This window comes from Apodemus sylvaticus, chromosome 2 (genome assembly GCF_947179515.1).
Source record: "Apodemus sylvaticus chromosome 2, mApoSyl1.1, whole genome shotgun sequence".
Taxonomy (NCBI): Eukaryota; Metazoa; Chordata; class Mammalia; order Rodentia; family Muridae; genus Apodemus; species Apodemus sylvaticus.
In genome coordinates, this window is record NC_067473.1 from 92263762 (window position 1) to 92286431 (window position 22670).

At 39.4% G+C, this 22670-nt stretch overlaps 1 protein-coding gene across 3 annotated transcripts in view; it reads left to right on the top strand.

Moving 5' to 3' along the window:
- The window catches only part of Ndnf (neuron derived neurotrophic factor), a 46023-nt gene extending 27136 nt beyond the window's left edge, over window positions 1-18887 (top strand). For all 3 annotated transcript variants that reach the window (XM_052173852.1, XM_052173853.1, XM_052173851.1), the window contains exons 2-4: window positions 1186-1374; window positions 5947-6071; window positions 9588-18887. In XM_052173852.1, the coding sequence (XP_052029812.1) occupies window positions 1187-1374; window positions 5947-6071; window positions 9588-10981 (1707 nt within the window). In that variant the 5' untranslated portion in view covers window position 1186 and the 3' untranslated portion in view covers window positions 10982-18887. The remainder of the gene's footprint in view (window positions 1-1185; window positions 1375-5946; window positions 6072-9587) is intronic.
- Window positions 18888-22670: the final 3783 nt, after the last annotated feature.

Below are 22670 nucleotides of genomic sequence, written 5' to 3' on the forward strand. Positions count from 1 at the left end.
ACTTACAGTAATAGATATTTTAATTTGTACTAAGATCCATTTCATTTCAAATTATTTCAACCATATATATTGGAAACATACATTTCTCACTATGAGAAGTACTTAAGTGAAAAAAAAATACCCTTTATATTTTTCTAATACTTGAATTCTTGGGAAATAATTCTTTACAAAATTTTGTAAGAAAAATATAGAACAGTTAACCAGAGGAACAAAACCTCACTTACTTGTTCCTATCTAGGCTGTCCCACAGAAGTAAGCCATAAGAAAGACAGAGGCCTTAACATCAGCCTTACATGTGTGAGCAGTGCAGAGTGAGCCCCTTTTACTGACAGGGAGCCTTGACAGACGTCAGTCATAAACACCACAGTACAACTCAGTAGAAAGATTCCCCCAAGAAGTTAAGACCAATGGCTTAACAGTCTGAGTGGCTTGGTCCACAGCTGAAATCTAAGGCTTGTTTTTTGACAGGCAAATTTGTATGCAAATGTACTTGTGAGTTGTAACAATCACGTATCAATAAAATAACTTTGTGGCTTTGAACAAATTGTTTTACAAGTGATAGAGCTGAGCATTTCAGTCTTTAAAAAAAAAAAAACCCTAATTTATGAAATGCTAGTGTTAAGTAAAATATTAAAAAAAAAGCTGAGTCAAGTTTTTAGCATGAATTGTTAAAATGTGTAAAATATTTCTGCTTTTCAGTGGGTCCCTACGACTTTGGTTGGGAGTGCTGTTCAACTGTGTCAGTGATTAGTAACTTGGCTACTGAGCCATGTCTCTGGTCAACCGTGGGCATACATCTTGTAAAACCTGAAAGGACTGACCCTTGGTGATCCTCCAAACTTCTGAACACTGAGGGATCATGTTGACTTTTGCCATGATAAAGGGCAGACTTTCTTTTTTAGGACTCAGGGAAGTTAATGCATTAAAAGTCCTTTTTGTTTCAAAACATTTTGTTTACTGTCGAGATTCTAGTAAATCTATTCTCAACATTATGAAATAGTTTAAATGAAACACAGGAGAATTGCTTCAAAATTGTGTGTGTGTGTGTGTGTGTGTGTGTGGTCTGAGACATGTGCCACATCACTGATTCTGTGTAAATGAGGAGTTCTGACTTGTCAGGAAGTTTCCTTCCAGCCCCAGGATCGGTCTTCAGGACTAATTGAAAAACTTGTTTCTATTGCCCAGGATGGAGCTGTTCTATTGGTGCTTGCTGTGCCTCCTGTTACCACTCACCTCAAGGACCCAGAAGCTGCCCACCCGAGATGAGGAACTCTTTCAGATGCAAATCCGGGATAAGACGTTTTTTCATGATTCATCTGTGATTCCAGATGGAGCCGAAATCAGCAGTTACCTCTTTAGAGATACACCGAGAAGGTACCGACCTTATAGTGCTGGCTCATCTATGCCATAAAAAAGGCTGCCTAGAAGACAGCTTTCAAACGGAGTAATGAAAGACAATTTATGAGCAGCATTGTGTATTTTCCTGAAGTAAGACAGACATAGTGGCCATGCAATTTCTGCTCATTGTGAGCTCATGGTGAGGCTGGCTGAGTCTTCTTCCTTGTGTTCTCCTTTTAGGTGCAAGAGGCAACGCTGGTGTTCTTATTTTGAAATGACTGCTTTCTAGTTTCTAGGAGAGTAAAGGACTCTAAGACAGGCTCTGTAGGAACAAACTGAAATTACTTCAGCATGATTGTACAAGGAGATAGGATGAAATTCTGAGAAATTCAAATACTGAAAAACTGACAACTATCATGTCTTTTACTCCACCACAAGCAACTGGGCTTCTGATCTGTTTCTAGATATGCCTATCTTTGAAAGTTAGACACCTATATCATATACATATATATGATATTCTTGAAATTATTATATTGGAAGTTATCAAACTGTCATACTTTAACATTTCTTTGCCTTGCATTGTAAATCTTTTGAATTTAAAAAAGAAAGTCCTATGGGGTCTGAGATGGGTTGGCATTCCAAAACATAAAATTGTCCTACATCACTAACAAACTTTCCAAAGACTGAGGTGAGGGATCTTATATCATATTTTCAACCTCATGGAGGGAGAATGGTACCCTAAACCTCTTCTATTTAATGGCCCCATTATTTCATCCTTTGACCAAGAATGAGGCCAGATGACCTGGTTTTAGAGGTGAAGTGGACATCGTTTCAACCCTGTGATCAGATGACCTGGTTTTAAAGATGAAGTGGACTTTGTTTCAACCCTGTGATAGAGTAACTCCTGTGAAGGAATGCAGCAGAATAAGAACTGGCTCAAAGTGTAAATAATTATGAAGCTCTGAATGGTTTTCACGAGATTGAAGTCTTAAGATGAAATGTTTACATAGTATATGGAGGAGCTGGCTGCCCAGGTCCTCGCAGAGGCTCAGTTTGCAAGAATAAGAAAAGATACACAAAACCATGTATGACTTCAGAGGAATCCTTAATAGTAACTGAACTGTCACTGAGCACAGTTAGAACTGTGTCCTTGAAATATTTTAGTGAAAGAGACCAAACCAAAATTTATCTTTTGGCATGTCTTTCATTTCCCAAATACACTTGGGTTCTGTTCTCTTTGTAGTATTCTTTAAATACAGCTTACTAATTATATAATCACGTCACTCAGTCAAATAAATGACCTACCCCCTGATCTTCTAAAAGTAAGTAAGTTGTAGTTCCAAGGGTGGTACTAAAAATGATATTTTTTCTTCAAAACATGTTTTCATTATGTGACATTACAAAATTGTCTTCCTCCCCCCTTTCTTTAATTTACTAATTTTTTATTTTTGTCTTTTACTTCCAAAAGAAAACATTTTTAGGCCCTTTGTATCTACACCTGAGTAAACTTTTTTTTAACTAGTTAGGTAGAGCTGTAGCTCCAAGAAGAACTGTAACTTGAGAGTTGGGGGTCACGTTTGTGGGTGGCCGTGGTTAAATGGTATATCAGACTTCACACAGTGAACAGTTAAATTATCCAGCTGTCTCTTTAGATGATTGTCCAGTATTATTTTTAAGACATTGCATGTGTTTAGTATGTTCCTCACTCTGTCTTCTCTTGCTCCACATCACCTGACATCTCTAAATTTATCTCTGAAGAGTGAAGCGAAAAAGCTTCTATTTTTGTTCATATTTGATGTATTCAAATAGAAACAGATTCTGCATATAATATCCTCAGGCTAGACTAATAAGAGTGCTGTTAAGATTCCTGAGTTAGCTCATTCACTTAGTATTCATTCATTCAAAACTGTCCAGCAAGTGCTTGCTCTATGCAGAAATCTGTGCTAGCATGCTGAGAGCAGGGCATATTACAGTGACAATGAAGATGAGCCCTAAGTGGGCCTTGGGGGAATGTGAGATGAAATTATCACACATATATGCACAAATTGCAATAAATGTGACAAGTGCAGACCATGGGCCCCAGAGAGAATTTGCAAACCTCTTCTGGAATGAGTGAGGAAAAGCATTTCTGAAGAAGTGGCATTGAAATGCGAGTAGAGCATGCAGGGAGCTCTCAAAACCACATCTCAAAGACCAGGAATGCGAAGCGTTTCAGAGAACACCGGAGTCCCATGTGGTTATAGCACAAGTAAGCCAAAGAGACAGAGACAAGAGCAGGACCTGGTGAAGAAGGCAGGACCTCGCTGAGGGAGTTTGACCATGAGATCAGTTAAAGACTGGCCTAAAGCTAAAATCTAAAGCTGTGAAGAGGCTCAAGGCTGAAAAGGAAAATCTGTGTGGTTGATACAGGTACAATGGAAGGTCTGTATGGGGTATGGCAATGAGTTGCCTCCTTCTAGGGAAACCTTAGCTTACAAGTAAGGGCCTGACGACTGCTCTTGTGCAAAGGATGCTTGTGAGTTGTGCTTGGGGAGTGGTACAGAGTGCCTGTGAGTGATAATGAGGCTTAGACCTAGGAAAGGAACTCTGACATTATCAGTGATGTGTTGAGATTTTCTCTTCCATTGGGAACAGAAAATTCTACATACTTCACTTTCAATCTGTGGTAAAAGTTGGAAAAGGGTGGTTCTTGTTCTGGTCACCCGGTGTTTCACCAGGTTTAGAAACTCGGAATAGGGCTTTGAATGGAGATTGCTCCTGTTTCAATGGAAAGAATGGTTGGAAGTAATAAAATTATTTAAATGGAAATCACAATTGTTTCATTGTCTCAACAATTTTTTTAAATTATTTCCATATCTGAATGTATATCAATGAAATAAATGGCTACCCTCTAGCTGTCAGTCTAGTTGAGGGAGACAGAAAAATGAAAAAGGAATAAATAAAACATAATATGTTAGGTGCCAATAAGTTCTTTAAAAATAAAAGGAAAGTGACACTCATTAGCAAGAAAGAAATATTTTACATACAGAGTCCAAGTGGATTCACAATGGTGCTGACGTAGGGGCTGAGGGAGGCGCTTGAGCACATCCAGGCCTTATCTCAAAGAGCTCTCCCAGGTGGAGGAGGTGCAGAGTGCGCAGGCAGGAGCTGGCATGCATGCACCACAGAGAACCAAGCTCGAGTGATATGGAGGCAAGGCACGTGCAGTTGAGGCGGATCAGGAAGGGACCTGAGAGACAGCATCAGCTCCGTGGCTTCTGCTCTGCAGCACACAGGTCTCAGAGGGGTTTGAGCCTGGGGAAATGCTGTACTCGAGGTTCACAAAACCAAGAGCCTGATCAGGAGGCCACAGCAAGTCTCAGGCAAGACGGACTGAAGATGTAGAGCACCCAGGAGAAAGCAGTCGTGTCTGCATGTGTTTCAAAGGCAAAGTAAAACAAAACAAAGCAAAATAAACAAATAAAACACCAAGAGGGACTCTAAAATGTTCACCTGAAGGGACCAGAAGTTGATCTACTGAAAGGGGGCAGGCATTAGGAATTCAGATTAAATGTCTCAAGTTTGAAATGCCACTGTCTTATTGAGGATGGAAAGAGTCCAGGCTGGACATTTAAACCTGAGCGTTGTTAACATGTAAGAGATAAATTCTGGAGTGATATGGGAGCAAGAACGGGTAGACAAGAGACACTTGTGTGAAGGCCCAGGCTCACTAGAGCGACTGGATGCAGGAGAGGCAATCAGAGAGAGCAGAGCAGGAGCAGGGCACTGTGGTCAGCCTGGCATGCGTGTTGGTGGTGGGCATGTGGAGAAGAATGGCTCAAGGCATGCTGAGCTGAAACAGCATACAGCAAACGAAGCCCACCCACCTCCATCCTTCCTCACAGAGCCTGTGAGCTAGGCCGCACCTACAGCAGTTTCCCTCATTTGCAAGGTTACAGCCTATGAAAGATAATTAAGTAAAATTATGAAAGGAATTTAGAGTAAGAATATGACCATTTTTACAGGTTACTGATATTTTTGTTCTCCATGAAATATCTTCAGAGGTAGCATGAAAAAATGTCTGAGGTAAAAACAAAGAATGGAATAAACTGATTTTCTTTCTAATCCTGTTTTAAAATTATTAGCATACTTAATTCAACAGGGCGTGTTATAATAGATAATAAATACACATGCTATGTTATCTTGCCAACCAAGGATACTATGGTTTTAGGAATATGATGTTGGAAACTGATTTTTTTTCTTTTGACATAGCAGGTGATGTGTCAGAGTACCATCAAGGTGACAGAGACATTTGTAAAAGCTCAGTGCTATAGGGCACATAGGGAATGCTTAGTGGCTATGACTTATTTCATGGTGAGGGTCTCTACAGATGAACAAGAGTTCATCTTGAACTCAGAACAGCTAGTTGAATCTCCTTTTGTTACCTTCATTGTGTTTGTTGATGTTAACTTTGGCTTCCTATTTGCATTTGGACTTCAAACTCATGGACTTTCAGAGTTTTATGTTTTCTCCAAGTGTTAAATGAGTAAAACTGAAAACTAAGTGGCTTTTCTGGTACGTCTTGTTTGTCTTTATTAGCATCTTCATAGGGTCTGAACTTTCCCATAGGTATTTCTTCATGGTTGAAGAGGATAACACCCCACTGTCAGTCATAGTGACCCCCTGTGATGCACCTCTGGAGTGGAAGCTGAGCCTCCAGGAGCTGCCTGAGGAGCCCAGTGCAGACGGATCAGGTAAGCAGCTGGATCCACCTCGTCTCAAACTTCTGAAAGATGGCCGAAAGCCCTCGGAAACACACAGCCTTCTGCCAGCAAGGGAAGCAACCCAGTCACACATGTGAACCTGGAGCCTGTGATGAAGAAATGGCATGAGAGGATAGTGACATAAGTAAAGTTAAAGAGGCAAATAGAGGCGTGGACGCACACGCGCAGTCGGACGGCCTCTGAGTCTAGTCTGCAGGCCTGTCTGCTTACCTGCAGCATCTGAAACCCTAGGTGCTAGAGTACGACCTCGGATGTTCATTCTGACCTAGTTATTGTGGGACCTAAAATCTCTCCATAGCTGGCATTGCAGCTCAGACAAGGTGAAGAATGTCTCATCTCTAGGGAATCACAGGTGCATCAAAGAAGTAGAGATATTTAGCAGTGTTTAATGGCCAGAATAAAAAGCAAGTTAGTAGAAAAAAGAATTAGTCACCTAAAGATGACAGAGAGGGTGCAAAGTAGATAGCAGAAATCAAGTGAAAAACATCTGAAGCTCCTTCTAAGGGAATCGTAACAGAAAGATAAAGGCCCGCCAGATGAGCCTATGAGAAGGATGCTGGTGAATTATAGTACTCCAGCCATCTTGGAAGAGCCCACGGGCAAGCATAAGACTTATAGTACAGGATCTCTGACATTAACAGATGTGGTGGTTCTGTTCTTCTCAGAACTGTAGAGTAAGTTTATTCTAGACACTTTTAATGTACAGTAGGAAGCTGAAAAGCAACTGTTCACTCTGCTCACCAGTGTTCCACCAGATTCTAGAAATTGTATGCTTATGTCTGCACTGTGTTAATGTTAACAATAGCCAATTTTTTTTTATTGAAAAGGGAAGTAAAAACACTTTATGATAAAATTAAAGATTTACATGGAAAATGTTTCAGATAAAATAGAAGAGATACATAGAAAACACGTTAAAATTGACAATTTCATGGAAAATTAAAGACTAAAGAGGTAGACATGTAAAACATTGCTAAATTAATTGAAATATGTAATAGAAACATTTTATGATAGAATTGAAGATTTACATGGAAAATATTTCTGGTAAAATTCAAGTAATATATAGAAAAACACGTTAAAATTGACTATTTCATAGAAAATTTTACATATAAAATGGTAGATATAAAATTCTAAATTAATCAAAGGTGGAATTAGAAACATTTCTGATAAAATCAAAGATTTATATTGAAAAAATTTCTGATAAAAAAGAGGAAATAAATAGAAAGACATATTAAAATTGAAGATTATCATGAAAAATAATACAGATAAAATGGTAGACATAAAAAACTTTATTAAATTAATTAGAAGGGGAATTACAAACATTTTCTGATAAAATTGAAGATTTGCATGAGAAACATTTCTGTTAGTCTATGTCTTTTTATTGGGGAGTTGAGTCCATTGTTGTTAAGAGATATTAAAGAATAGTGATTGTTGCTTCCTGTTATTTTTGATGTTATTTTTATGTTTGTGTGAGTATCTTTTTGGGGGTTTGTTGGAAGAAGATTACTTTCTTGCTTTTTCTACAGTGTAGTTACCCTCCTTGTGTTGGCATTTTCTGTCTATTATCTTTTGTAGGTCTGGATTTGTGGACAGATATTGTGAAAATTTGGATTTATCATGGAATATCTTGGTTTTTCCATCTATGATGATTGAGAATTTTGTTGGGTATAATAGCTTGGGCTGACATTTATGTTCTCTTAGGGGCTGTATGAGGTCTGCCAGGATCTTCTAGCTTTCATGGTCTCTGGTGAGAAGTCTGGTATAATTCTGATAGGTCTGCCTTTATATGTTACTTGCCCTTTTCCCCTTACTGCTTTTAATATTCTTTCTTTGTTTAGTGCATTTGGTGTTTTGATTATTATGTTCCTGGAGGACTTTCTGTTCTGGTCCAGTCTGTTTGGAGTTCTGAAGGCTTCTTGTATGTTCATGGGCATCTCTTTCTCTAGGTTAGGGAAGTTTTCTTCTATAATTTTGTTGAAGATATTTACCGGCCCTTTAAGATGTAAATCCTTGCTCTTGTCTATACCTATAATCCTTAGGTTTAGTCTTCTCATTGTGTCCTGAAGTTCCTGGATGTTTTGGGTTACCTGCTTTATGCATTTTGCATTTTCTTTGACTATTGAGTCAATGTTTTCTATGTATCTTCAGCACCTGAGGTTCTTTCTTCTATCTCTTATATTCTGTTGTTGATGTTTGCATCTATGACTCCTGAAGGTTTTCTATCTCCAAGATGTCTCACTTTGTGAATTCTTTATTGTTTCCATTCACTATTGCTTCTACTTCCACTTTTAGATCCTGGATGGTTTTATTCAGTTTCTTCACTTGATTGTTTGTGCTTTCCTGTAATTCTTTAAGTCATTTTTTGTGTTTCCTTTTTAAGGGATTCTGCCTGCTGACTCTTAATCTCCTGTATTTCTTTAAGGGATTTTTGTGTTTCCTCTTTAAGTGCTTTTACCTGTTGACCAATGTTCTCCTATATTTCTTTAAGGGAGTGATTTAAGCCTTTCTTGAAGCCCTCTATCAGCATCATGAGATACAATTTTAAACCCAACTCTTGCTTTTCCGGTGTGTTGGGGTATCCAGGACTTGATGTGGTGGGAGAACTGGGTTCTGATGTTTCCATGTGGCCTTGGTTTTCTGTTGGTAGGGTTCTTGTGCTTGCCTTTCACCATCTGGTTATATCTGGTGGTAGTTAGTATTGGTGTCTCTGGCTGGAGTTTTTTTCTCCTGTGGGCCTATAAACCTGTGTCCTTACTCTTCTGAGCTCAGAAGTGGAAGTGCTGCTGGGAGATCACTGTGGGCTGTGTATAGAAGGCTGTGGAGTTTCCTGGCTCCCTGGTACAAATGGTACTGAATATTTTTTAATGGAAAAAAGTAGACTTCCTTTGTACTATCTTGGGAACCAGTTCTGAACACTGGTCCTTAAACACACTTACTGGTGCTTTATAACCTATATTTTAACTAGGTCATCCAGTTTCATGTTAACCATCATGAAATTAGAATAATGGCTCACCATCTGCAAGCAACATGTTTGAATCATTTTGATTCACATCAGATTAAAAGTCTTTAAAATGTTTAGTCTTTGACCTAATTTTTCCTCTAACTAGATTCTGTCCCAAAGAAGAAAAGTCTTGCTCATATATGGACATCATTTACAATAATAAAAGATAAACCAAAAGTATTATTTTATAACCTAAGCAAGAATAGGGTTCCAAAACTAGAGAGTTGTCTAGATTCATATATGTATGACAATGTTTTATTATGTTATTAATTGCCCCCCAAAAAGTGTAAAAGACTGGAAAAAGAGGAGTAAGAAGGGACTCTGTGGTGAGAAATTAGTGACCTCATGTTCATCTTGCTTCCATTGGTGCCATTGTTTCTGTTAGGGATATGTCATGCCTTTGAAATGAAGATACAATGTCTACAAACATAATCTAAGGCCAGCAATCCATAGTAAAATGCAGCCTATATTTCTCCCTTGTTCTCCAGGTGACCCAGAACCACTTGACCAGCAGAAGCAGCAGATGACTGATGTGGAGGGCACAGAACTGTTCTCCTACAAGGGCAATGATGTAGAGTATTTTCTGTCTTCAAGTTCTCCATCTGGTTTGTATCAGTTGGAGCTTCTTTCAACAGAGAAAGACACACATTTCAAAGTTTATGCCACCACCACTCCAGAATCTGATCAGCCATACCCTGACTTACCATATGACCCCAGAGTTGATGTGACCTCCATTGGACGTACTACCGTTACTTTGGCCTGGAAACCAAGCCCCACAGCCTCTATGTTGAAACAACCCATAGAGTACTGTGTGGTCATCAACAAAGAACACAATTTCAAAAGCCTTTGTGCAGTGGAAACAAAGATGAGTGGAGATGATGCTTTCATGGTGGCGCCCAAACCTGGCCTAGACTTTAGCCTCTTTGACTTTGCCCATTTTGGATTTCCAGCAGACAATTTGGGTAAAGATCACAGCTTCCTGGCCAAGCCTTCTCCCAAAGTGGGGCGCCATGTCTACTGGAGGCCCAAGGTTGACATTCAAAAAATTTGCATAGGCAATAAAAATATTTTCACAGTCTCTGACCTGAAGCCCAATACCCAGTACTACTTTGATGTCTTCATGGTCAATACCAACACCAACATGAGCACAGCATATGTAGGTGCCTTTGCCAGAACCAAGGAAGAGGCAAAACAGAAGACAGTGGAGCTCAAAGACGGGAGGGTCACAGACGTGTTTGTTAAAAGGAAGGGGAAAAAGTTTCTACGGTTTGCTCCAGTCTCCTCTCACCAAAAAGTCACCTTCTTTATTCACTCTTGTCTGGATGCCATTCAAGTCCAAGTAAGAAGAGACCGGAAGCTGCTTCTGTCACACAATGTGCAAGGCATTCGGCAGTTTCAGTTAAGAGGAAAACCCAAAGGAAAATACCTCATTCGACTGAAAGGCAGCAAGAAAGGAACATCAATGGTGAAAATACTGGCTACCACCAGGCCCAGTAAGCATGCATTCCCCTCTCTTCCTGAAGACACGAGAATCAAAGTCTTTGACAAGCTACGCACCTGCTCTTCAGTCACGGTGGCATGGCTTGGCACCCAAGAAAGGAGAAAGTTTTGTATCTACAGAAAGGAAGTGGGTGGAAACTACAGTGAAGACCAGAAGAGAAGAGACCGAAACCAGTGCCTAGGACCAGATACCAGAAAGAAGTCAGAGAAGGTCCTTTGCAAATACTTCCACAGTCAAAACCTACAGAAAGCAGTGACTACAGAGACAATCAGAGATCTGCAGCCTGGCAAGTCTTACCTGCTGGATGTTTATGCCATAGGACAAGGGGGACACTCTGTGAAGTATCAAAGTAAACTTGTGAAAACAAGGAAGGTCTGTTAGTTACCTTGAGTGAAGATTGGGAGAACTCCAGGAGAGACATGGAATCACACTGCCTGTAACTGACTACTCTAGTGACAAACAGAAATTGTACTTGAAAGAAAGGGTAACAACATGTGTACAATGATGCCTGTCTAATGTAACATGGAGACTTGTACTCACGCACACCTGTGGTACTTAGGGTCCATCTGTCTAATGCTGGTTAATGTCAAAGGAAGAGGGTATCTCGATGGATACCACCCTTTGCTTTGACCATTGCATGAACTGCTTCTAAATTATTTTATTACCTAAAATTTAAAATATGCCATTCGTTGCACACATTCACAAATGCAAATAATTCCTCTCTATAGATGTTAGGGGAAATTTATATATAAATATATAAATATAAATTATTTTATAAAGTCTGTTTTAAATGTTGGTGTTTCTATTATTGTAAGCTATTAAATTCTTTCTCTGATAAAGTATAGATCTAATCTAAGATCGTATCGTCCTCTAAGCAGTAATATTGTTGTAAATTCTTATTTGTTCAGTAAAGTGTTTAAATGCTGTTTGTATGTATCTCATGTAAAAAGTTGATATACATTATATTCATGTACATAAAATTAAGAATATTAGAATATTACACTGTTCATTTTCCTAAGCAGTACTGTGGTATATTCAATTGCCTATCTGTCCTTAAAACCGTGCTTTTCTGTAGTTAGCACCAAAATTTAGTATTATTTAGTAGCTAGGAGGGAATGTTGCCTCTCTCGACCTTTACTGACATCAAGAGCTGGTTATTCAAGTCTGAATTTAGGAACTAAATGGGAGCTGAAGAACTCTAAGTAGGCTTGTTTGAGCAGAGGCCAAGCCAAATACTATCAACCTGATAATTGATCATTTTAAACATTTATTTTCCATTTGCTTAAATTTTGGCAAATCTTTTAACTGCTAGCTGGAAACAAGCGAGTAACCTTGATTACAACTTTCATCAGTCACAACACAACAGTACAATGCTGCTTACAAGATTTACAAAGCACTGCTGCAGCTAATTTTTGAGTTTTTCACTGTTTTTTAAAGGTAATTTTAGTATAAGTTACAAGTCTAGCAGATAACATCTGCAGGCCCTACCAAGGGAGCATGAGGGCACTTTTATCCTCTACAGATTTTACTTGGAAATCCCAAGGCATCATGAGACCACAAAACCAAGATTCAGAAATACTTGTAATTGTTGGTCACCTAAAATAATATGACGTTAGGAGAATGTTACTGCCCACTCTCCCCTTTCCCATTTAGAAAGTTGAGGAAGTGGTAGAAGTGGATACAACAACACTGTGAAATACCTTGTGTCATAAGAAGTTGCTATTTGCAAAATCCTGACTCTAAACCCTTACCTTCTATGACTACAGTGTGGACAGGCACAATGGTTGCTCTTTTTGCTCTCCCCTGCATGCCTGGCTGGTGAGAGTTTACCAGCAGCATTGCTATGGAGTAGAGGAATACTGTGGCAGAGTCAGGGGTACTTATCGCTCCCTATGGCATGTGCCCTGCAACCATTATGGCACACCCTCTAAATCTTTGGCAATAACTTTCAGCAAAATTGATCCATCCATGCAATGCAGGAACAACATCTGAAATAATTTTTTTGAAAGCTGACAATTATATACCCAATGCTTTATTTAAGCAGATTCATTATAAGGAGAGACTGACAAATTAACATCCAGAGAAATTATATTCAGTTATTGATGTGGGAAAAGCAGCTTCCTAATGTTGCTGAGCAACATGTGAGACTACAATGAATCAGATTCTGTTGCTTTGAAGGACTTCCTAGATCTTGAACACTGCCTAACTCCCAGCATCTGAGAACCAGGCTGAGCTGACCTAACCAAGCATTTTCTGCTAGGTGTGATGGTAGTTTCTTCATATTGTGGACAAATACAAGAATTCTCTAATGACCCTAGGGGGAAAATTGTCTTTTCAAACTAAGGAAAATTAAACACACATCATGAAATGTTTATTCCTCATAACAAAGGAGAAATCCATGAAAACCATGCCTTGATACTCACAGATGCACTAAGTTTTCAAGAGCATCCAGGTAGATTAGGGACAAGAAAGAAAGACTCATCTGTTCTCATTTTAGAAATAGCTACAAGCTTGCTAATATAAAAACAAAACCTGGCCTATGCTAATCTCTGAGTGAACAATAGATTCTGAGGGGGATGGGGCTCAAAGCCACGTATAGATGGATATTGAGAAGAGAAGGCTTTGAGATATGCAACTCATTGTCTTTCCTTTTCAAGCACAATGACAGAGGGGGAAAACCAGAATATATTTAAAATAAGAGAAACAAAATTTAGAAAATTAGTTTTGCCCCAGTGTGACGGCACACACATGTGTACCAGGAGGCAGAGGCAGATGGAGTTCTGTGAGTTTGAGTTCAGTTTGGTCTATTTAGTGTGTTCCAGGCCCACTAAGAGCTCCAAGGTGAGAGTCAGTCCAGAAAAATGAAGCAAAGCAAACTAAACAAATGGTTTTATAGTTGAAAGAGTTAAGCAAGTTACTACATAGATTCCAAAATGCTTTCCAAGAACCAGTCACCAATTTTTGTTTGAAAAAATATTCCTTCATAGGGTTTTAAAAGCAGTCTTTTAGCCGGGTGGTGGTGGTGCACGCCTGTAATCCTAGCACTCTGGGCGGCAGAGGCAGGCAGATTTCTGAATTCGAGACCAGTCTGGTCTAAGGAGTGAGTTCCAGGACAGCCAGGGCTATACAGCGAAACCCTGTCTTGAAAAAACCAAAATCCAAAAAATAAAAAAAATTAAAAAATTAAAAAACAACAAAAAAATAAAAGTAGTCTTTTAATGCAATTATTCTTAAGTTTCTTAAGAACTGTGATGTCTATAATTGATCACATCAAAGTTATAAGAAAAGAATTTTGAAGACTAATTTCTAATGTATGTTTGCATACAAACTTAAGACTAGAAGTTTATTAATCTATTTATTAATTTGTATGGCACACATACATTAGAAATTCTTTGTCTCCAAAACATATGGCAGAATTTTAAAAATTAACTTATATTCAGTATGTAGATTTTTATGTCTATGAATATTTTGCCTGCATGTATAGCTCTATACCAAGTGTGTACCTGATGCCTATGGAGGCCAGAATTAGGTGTGAAAATCTGAGGATTGAGAGCCACAATGTGGGTGCTAGGAAATGATCCTCAGTTCTTTGGAAGAGCAGCCAGTGCTCTTCTTAATCTCTGGGTCATCTCTCCAGCCCCAGCCCCTAAATCAGTATTTAAACATTCATTCAAAGATTAGAGCTAAAAGGACACGTGCAATGCTTGATTTTGTTGCCCCAAACCCATCTTAAGTTATTTCTATGTCCTCAATAGTCAAGTGGAATGACAAGTGTTCAGTTTAAATTGACAAATTTTAAAGTGTTGAATCTGAGGTACACTTATTTCTTTAAAAAAGTTTTAAAAAGTCTTTTTGTATATGTACAGATTTTCTATGTGCACATGTTTGCAGAATTCCTCTGTAAGAGCAGCAAGTGCTCTTACCCACTGAGCCATCTCACCAACCTGATAACTTAATGTGTATTCATTACTTTGTGAGGCTTGGGGATGAGGCCACTCAGTGAAATCCTACACAAACAGATTTTGGTGAACAGTTTAGTCATTAGGTGGAGTTTAATCCAGAATCCATTCTAGCATGTCCTTTCATAGGTAAACCAGCTCTGCCATCTATCTGCCTTACAATGGAGTCTACTTAAGACACCAACCCAGGTGTCTTAACTCCCTTCCAACACCTTGTCAAGAGTTCCACAGATATCTAGCAATGCCATCCAACTTTAGAAGGAGGAAAGTGAAGTCTTCCCGGGACTGGAACCCAGGCTCCTTTATTCCCAATTTATTGCTTTCTCGGGACTTGGTTTTAAGCATGAGTTCACTTTAGGAAGCATACAACAGCTTACCGAACAGCAAAACAAAAGAAGAAAACCATGCTGGCTGACTTGAACTAGCTCATTGGGAAATCAAGATGGCTGTTTCCTTTCCACCTTCATACGGTGTCATAGAGATAAAACCAGCTGGGAACTTGCCCTCAGATTCCCTCCCTAGGACCAAGCTGATGTGACTCCATACGGATGTCAGCTGGATCTATTAGTCCTTTTCTAAGTGGCATGGGAGGCCTCAGGGCACGTTCACCACTGGTGTTCCCCAGGAAGATTTGCTCGGAAGGATACACAGTAGTGTGGTATCTTGGCCTTTGTTGTTGGTTTGAAAACAGGAAGTACCAGAGAAAAGAGAGCAACACTAACAACAGAATACATAAAGAGGGGCAGGTTTATCCAATTTCCTTCTCTCAGAGGCCCAGGAGATAAAGAGACGTGAGAGCTGTTAAAACAATCAGTTTTATTAAGATTTTTTTTTGTGTGCTGTCCTACATGCAACTCACACTGGAAATTCTGACCCAAATCACCATCCTCTATTAAAACTGTATCCTACTGACAGAAATTTTTCATTTCCTTGGTGTGCCCAACACAGGTGGTTTAAATTCTCTTTACACCTTTCCTTCCCAATTATGAAAAATATTCTTACCTATTGAGGCCATTTAGAACAGCCTTTCAGAGCCAGTTTAGTTCTTTCACAGATAGTTTTGTAAGATTCTTCTCACTTGCAAATGGGAAAGAAAGGTTGTTGATCCACTGCCTACAAAAACAATTGGCCCAAAATTGAAGAACTGAGTCTTAGGCATCGTGCCACTGCTTCACAGTCCCTATGTAGGTCTCAATACAGACAGCAAGGGACCAGCTTTGGTGTGGGAAGGGACCCTGGGTCCTAGTCAAATCCGAAGATGTTTATACTATTCTGCACTACCATGTTTTCATAGTTGTAGGGATTGCATCCAGAGGCATTGAAGACCAAGGATATTACTGGAACGTAGCCACTACTCACTACACTGCCCAGGAGAACTTTCCGGGAAAGTTCCTGAAACTTGTGAGAAATGTATTCTGAGACTAAGCCAAGGGCAGACATGTAAAGCAACCTCCCAGAGCAGAGTCTTGTCTCAAAAGATTAGGTAAGGGTGTTACGTTTGAGTAAACACAAAGGTGTAAATCAGAGGGGCTGGAGGAGAAGAGTCCTGATAGAGGGTGATGGGGTGCAGATAATGCAGTCGAAAAAACAAGGCCAAAAAAGCAGCTGGAATGAGCCTACTGTTTCAGGTTGAGACATAGCATAAAACTGGGCTATTTAAGCAGCAGTTTCAAATCATAGTCTCAGGGTTGTTTTGATTTGCATTTCCCTGATGAATAAGGATGCTGAACACTTCTTTAAGTGCTCCTCTGCTATTCAAGATTCCTCTGTTGAGAATTCTCTCATTAGCTCTGTACCCCATTCTTTAATTAAGTTATTTGAGTTGTTGTTGTCTAACTTCTTGAGTTCTTTATATATTTTCGATGTTAGCTCCCTTTTGGGGAGTCTTTTTCTTTTTCTTTTTCCAATCAGTATGTTGCCATTTGGTCCTATTGACAGTGTCCTTTGCCTTATAGAAGCTTTCCAGTTCCATGAAGTCCCATTTATCAATTGTTATCTTAGAGCCCCAGCCATTGGTGTTCTGTTCAAGAGAATTGTCCCTGTGTCAGTGTATTTATGTCTTTTTCCCACTTTTTCTTCTATTAGATTCAATGTATTTAGTTTCATGTTGTGGTCCTTGATCCACTTGGACTTGAGCTGTATGCTCCCTATATCCCTCTCCCCTTCCCTCCCTCTCTCTTTCCCTCCCTCGCTCCCTTCATTTATCTCTCTTCCCTCTCCCGCTCTTCCTCTCTTTTTATTCTTCTCCCCCTTACTCCACCTTCTCATAAACTGCCTAAAATGAGTTTCCATTCAAACTATCATGCTTTGGAAATAAGCAAATATGTACTTTTTATTTAATTGCCTCTTGGTATAATCTCTAAGTGTGAAAACATGGTAGCACCGGATAATATAAGCAGTTTTCAGGGTGAACCTCACAAAGCCCCAAGGAATACATCAACCACTATTCTAACAAGATTTCGCTTCTGAGAAAAATGATCTATACTAAGCAGAACCAAGCATATAGTATTTGGAACACAGGAAGTTGATTAAAGTATTCTAAAATGTACCCTGAACTGTCAAGGAAGATTTAGTGTACAAGCGCCTTCATCTCACTGGCTGGAACAGCCACACAGGGCTGGTCAGACACCTGGAGAAGCACAGAGGAAGAAGTTCTCTTCTGAATATTCTCTGTACCTGGATTTGAGGAAGTGGCTAGGAGGCTAAGAACACTGGCTGTTCTAGAGTACCTGAGTTCACTTCCCAGCACCTACATGGCATTTCACAACCATTTGTAACTTCGGTCTCATATTCAACACCCTTTTCCGAACTTTGCAGTCACCAGGCACGAATGTGGTGCACAGACTTTGTGCAGACAAAACATCCATACACATAAAATAAATATATTACTTTTAAATGTGTCTGAATGCAAAATAACTAGATTGTGACTTTACTATTCCTATAGTAATGACAACGGGCACAGTTACCTACAGGCAGTTAACAGCACCTCTGTAGTCCAATGCTTGGTTTCCACATGGGTCAGCAATGGCTAAACCTTAGAGCATTTCATGTTTCCTGCATTTTCCACATATGGTAAGAGCTGCAGCTGGGACACACAAGCACACTTGCATTTGCTTAAATGTGGAAATAACATTTCCAGCCACTTTATCATGACAAGTGTTTTATAAGCCATTTAAATTAGTAGCTTTAACTCTCTATCTCCTTATGGGTGTGAAGCTTTCTTCCTCCCGGCTGTAAGGTACAGGCTGTTGAATTCCTCGACTTTTCACCAACACAAAACACAATGCTTTTCCATATGGGGAAATGACAGAAGTTTGAAAGAATGATATTGAGTCCCAACACAAACAATTCACTGTTGTCCAGGTCTGAATGACTAATGTTAGAGATTGGAGCTTCAGTACAGCTGTGTGCTGTGCATACGTAGCTGCAGTGGGCAGGTGTGTATTGTGTTCCAAAGATTTGGGTGCCAAAACATACAGAACATTCATGTTCTTCTGAGGAAGTCTGGGAGGATCAGAGCTACTGCTTTTAAGAGTTCTTAGACTGCTGATTGCAATGGCTTACCCATATTAAAAAGAAGAAAGTACTCCTTTATTCTGCAGAGCTTTCTTTTCCCTGACAAAGGTATGCTTGTTAATAAGAGAAAGGATAGTAGTAGAAATGAAATTTTGGGTGTTTTTTTTAAAAAACATCTGGGAAGTAAACTTCTTTGTTTGTAAAATGAGAGCAGTGATGGTCATCCTGTTTCCTTCTTAGAAAAGCAGGTGAAACAAAGTTCACACTTAGTGCTGAACATTTGAAACATAGTACTTCAGTGCTCATAGCATGATCAGATGATCAGATGGGGCCAGGGTTGCATTCTTGTTTAACAAAAGGAAAGAACAAAGAAGTGACAAATGTGCACAAAGTCACAGGTTAAGCTACAGTAGAACCAGGATATGTGAGCTTCTTCTGGCTCAGAACAAGTGCATCTCTTTGTCAACCCCTATGGTTATGAGTGGTTATGAGCCAGAATATTCACTAGGATAGGATACTGAGAAGTCATATGACAGAAAAAGGAATAAATTAACAGGCTTGAAGCTTGCCCTGTACATTGACACACCTGTGAGATGAATAAATGTGGGAAACATGAGACAGAAGAGAAGCCATTGACAAATGGTTGCTGAATGTTTCATATTGTGTAGAATTTTCCTATCTTATACTGTGTCATATACTACCACAATATAATTGGTTGGTACTTGATTCCATCTGTTAGTCTGTAGAATTTGCTGTGATTCTCATATATGGTACGAATGTCTGTGATATGTATTAATAAAGGTTTCTTTAATGCTCCCATTCAGTACACAAACAGCTGCCTGTGGTTGTCATTGTTTTTGTCTTGCTGTGTGCATACTGCTGTTCTCTGTGACTTCTTTCTTTAATACAAGGTATTGGGGGGGGGGGGGCTTTTCATGATGTAACTGCCAAGCCTTGTGTTGAGGGCTTTATCTTGAGCTGAAATGCTGTTATCTTTGATCCATGTGACCACTTTCTGAATAGATTCTATTGGTTTTTATATTTTACTGCTAAAGAAACTGCCATCAGAATGGTTGAGTAACTTCCCAACTGCCTGCTGCTAACAAGAGTGCCATAATCAACCCCTATAACTCGATCGTCAACCCTGCATGGGCTGGCTTTGAGTCACTTCCTTGGGGAAAGATCATCCAATTGCCTTCCATGAACCTCACTAGCTCTAGGTTTGTTAGGCCACTCACTTTTCTGTAGGACTTTCTTGGAAGGCCCAACCTGAGCTTGCTGGTGATGTTCTCATTTGCTCAAATGTACCCTTGTCCCCACATACATTTTTCAGTGCTTGATCATGCTTGACTTAAGGTGCCCACACCAAACACCCTCCTTTGATCTAGGCTGACCTTTTTGGCTTGCATGGAAAAGGAGAAGGCCAGAGACAGGATTTTAGCACAGCCTTTGTGGTTTTTGAGTCAGTCACTGTGGTTTAATGGGTTACTTTTTCTGAACAAGGACTAGATGCTGACACACTGCTGCCTCTCTTGCCCTCCCCAATTGGAAGCCATTTTTATTGCTGAAGTGTATTCAGTAGATATATACAAACAGCATCACTGCCACTAGTGCCACAAAGCATATTCTTCCCTCTCATTCTTCTCCACAAAGGAAGTTATTTTAACAGCTTAACTTGAATTCTAATATGTTATCCCTCTATTCACACATGTAATCGCACACACAAACATTGCAATATTAGCATATATAAGATTATACAAAATAGACTATTCTTCCTCTGAATTTTACATTTTTACATATTTTGACTATTCCAGTTTGACTTCATTGTTAAACAATCTTTTTTTTGTTGCCAGCTTTCCTCATTCGTGAAGGTGTGTGTTATGTGATCACATGGAGGAGGTCTGAATCAGTTACACTTTTATCCAACTTCTCCTGTGCTCACTTTGGTACAGAACCTTCTTCTGCAGAGAATTAAACCTACACTTCCAGAAACTGCATTTGTGTTCAGTCTTTTAGCACCTTGGTGGGGATGCTTCCCTGAAAACATGATTCTTAAAATCTGACTTCAATGCTTAGATGCAATAATTGCTAATATTAATTATCTTAGATAATTACTTGAAGGCCCCAGTTCAGCAATTTTTACTTTAACATTTACATTACATTAGTGTCTGCGGTGATCTTGTGTCTGGGGTTCATACTAATCAAGTTGGCATGTAAAGTTGACACTCTTGGTTTCAATGCCACCTGTATGTATGTGATATAAAAGCTGAGGTAAAAGCAGGCCATCCCCTGGCTTCTCATTTATCATCCACAAAGCCTCTAAGTTATGTCCAAATACATTTCAGTAAGGGCAAAACCAAGCATTTAATTTTTCCATTTTATTTGATTGTGGTAAAACACTCAGTGTGAGATCTAGACTCTTGTACAGTTCTGAGCAGCAAAGCTCTAGAATTGAATCCGTCTTGCTTAAGTGGATCTTGACCACTGATGAGTGTCCCTTAATGTTCCATCTCCACAGTCCCTGGCATCCCTCTGTTATGCTCTGCATATTTTAGCTAACCTTATAAGTACAATCAATCATAAAATTATCTTTTTGGTGGGGAGGTTCTTTTTTTAACTTAATATAATTTTCATAAAGTTTACTCATCTTGCTGTATATTGAAGAATTTACTTGTTTTTCCAAATTTGAATCATGTTCCATGATACACATGTGCTACGTCATATTTACCAGGTCATCTTTTCATTAACACTCAGGCTGTCTAAGTGGATCAGCTGTTTTAGTATCCTAAATGACCACGAGACTATGGTCTCATTAACATCTTTTCTTTTGTAAATATAAAGTTACATTTATTCATTGGGGGATAATGCCATGTCAGGCCTGTAGAAGCCAGAGGACAACGGGCAGGAGTTAGTTCTTTCCTTCTACCATGTGGGCCCTGAGGATCAAACTCAGGTCACCAAGCTTGATAGGAATCTCCCTTCCCCTAGCATCCTTTCAAAACCTATCCTCTCCATGCTAGTTTCTGGAATATTCAGGTAGAAGACTGACATGTATAGACATGCAGCCTCACTCACACTTCTGTGGAGGTTAAATGACATAAATCTCATGACTTTTGTCTCTGTCAAGAGCTTACATGACATGCCGGCCTCATTTGCTTTCTATTGCTGTGCACCATGGCCAAAACAACTGTGGAAGGGAAGAGTTTAGTTCACCTTATAGCTCTCAGTCCACCACAAATGGCAATTAAGGCAGAAAACTCAGGTCAGGAACTAAAGCAGATCCCACAGAGAACCACCGCTTTGTTCTTGCTCCTAATGGCTTACTCAGCTTGCTTTTCTTAAGCTACTCAAGACTACTTGCCCAGGGTGGCGCTGCCCTCAGTGGGCTGGATTCTTCCACATCAGTCATTAAACAAGAAAACACAAGGCGGAGCTGCCTACTGGCCAACCTGATGGAGGCACTTTGGTGTCAAGTTGATAAGCAACCAATAGACCAAATGCCCTTAAACCTCTCATTTCATGTTCCTTCTCAAGTTTGGTTATATAAAGGGACAATGGCATAGCAAACAAAAGTGCTCTTGAGAAAAACTCAGAGAAATAAAGTAAAACCTAAACAGTTGCTTAAGGAGCATTTAAGTGTAAACATTTCATTTATTTTGAATAAGATAAAATATATAGGGTTAATACTAACATCTAGTTTGTTAACCAGTTTATAAAAATACTTCTTACATAAGCAGAGGATAAACTCTCACAAGGAATGTGATAGTCACAATATATTTGACTTGGAATTGTATTTTCCTGGTCCAGGACTACAATGTCTATTGAATTTTGTTTCTGATAGTGCCTTTACTGACTGCTTTTAAAACACTCTTGTCTTAGAAAATGAGTGGAAAGCAATATCTTAAGAATGCCTTAGTTTTACTAAAATATGCTGCAAAATGGCTTATATTCTTGTATTTTGAGATATTATCACTATTTTATTAATACTATTTTTATTATTTGAGGTGTTATGGCTACATTATTCCACTATTTAGATTCTTTTTATACAAATTTTCCATTTTTAGCTTAAAATTTTAATTCATATTTTCTTTAAATTTTGTTACTTTCAAATTCAGAAGTTATTTTTTTCTTTCTTATTGAATATATTCTTCGTTTACATTTCAAATGTTATACCCTTTCCTGGTTTCCCCCCTCCCAGAGAACCCTCAACCCATCCTCCTACCCCTGCCTCCAAGAATATTCCCCTCCACCCAACCCACTCCCACATACCACCCCTCGATTTCCCCACACTGGGGCCTCTATTGAGCCTTCATAGGACCAAGGACCTCTCCTCCCACTGATGCCCGACAAGGCATTCCTCCGCCACACTTTTGGCTGAAACCATGTGTACTGCTTGGTTGATGGCTTAGTCCCTGGGAGGCCTGGGGCATCTGGTTGGCTGACATCATCGTTCTTCCCATGGGGCTGCAAACCCCTTCAACTCCTCCAGTCCTCCCTCCAAGTCCTCCATTGGGGACCCTGAGCTTAGTCCAATGGTTGGCTGCTAGCATCTGCCTCTATATCTGTAAGGCTCAGAAGTTCTTTTTATTATCATG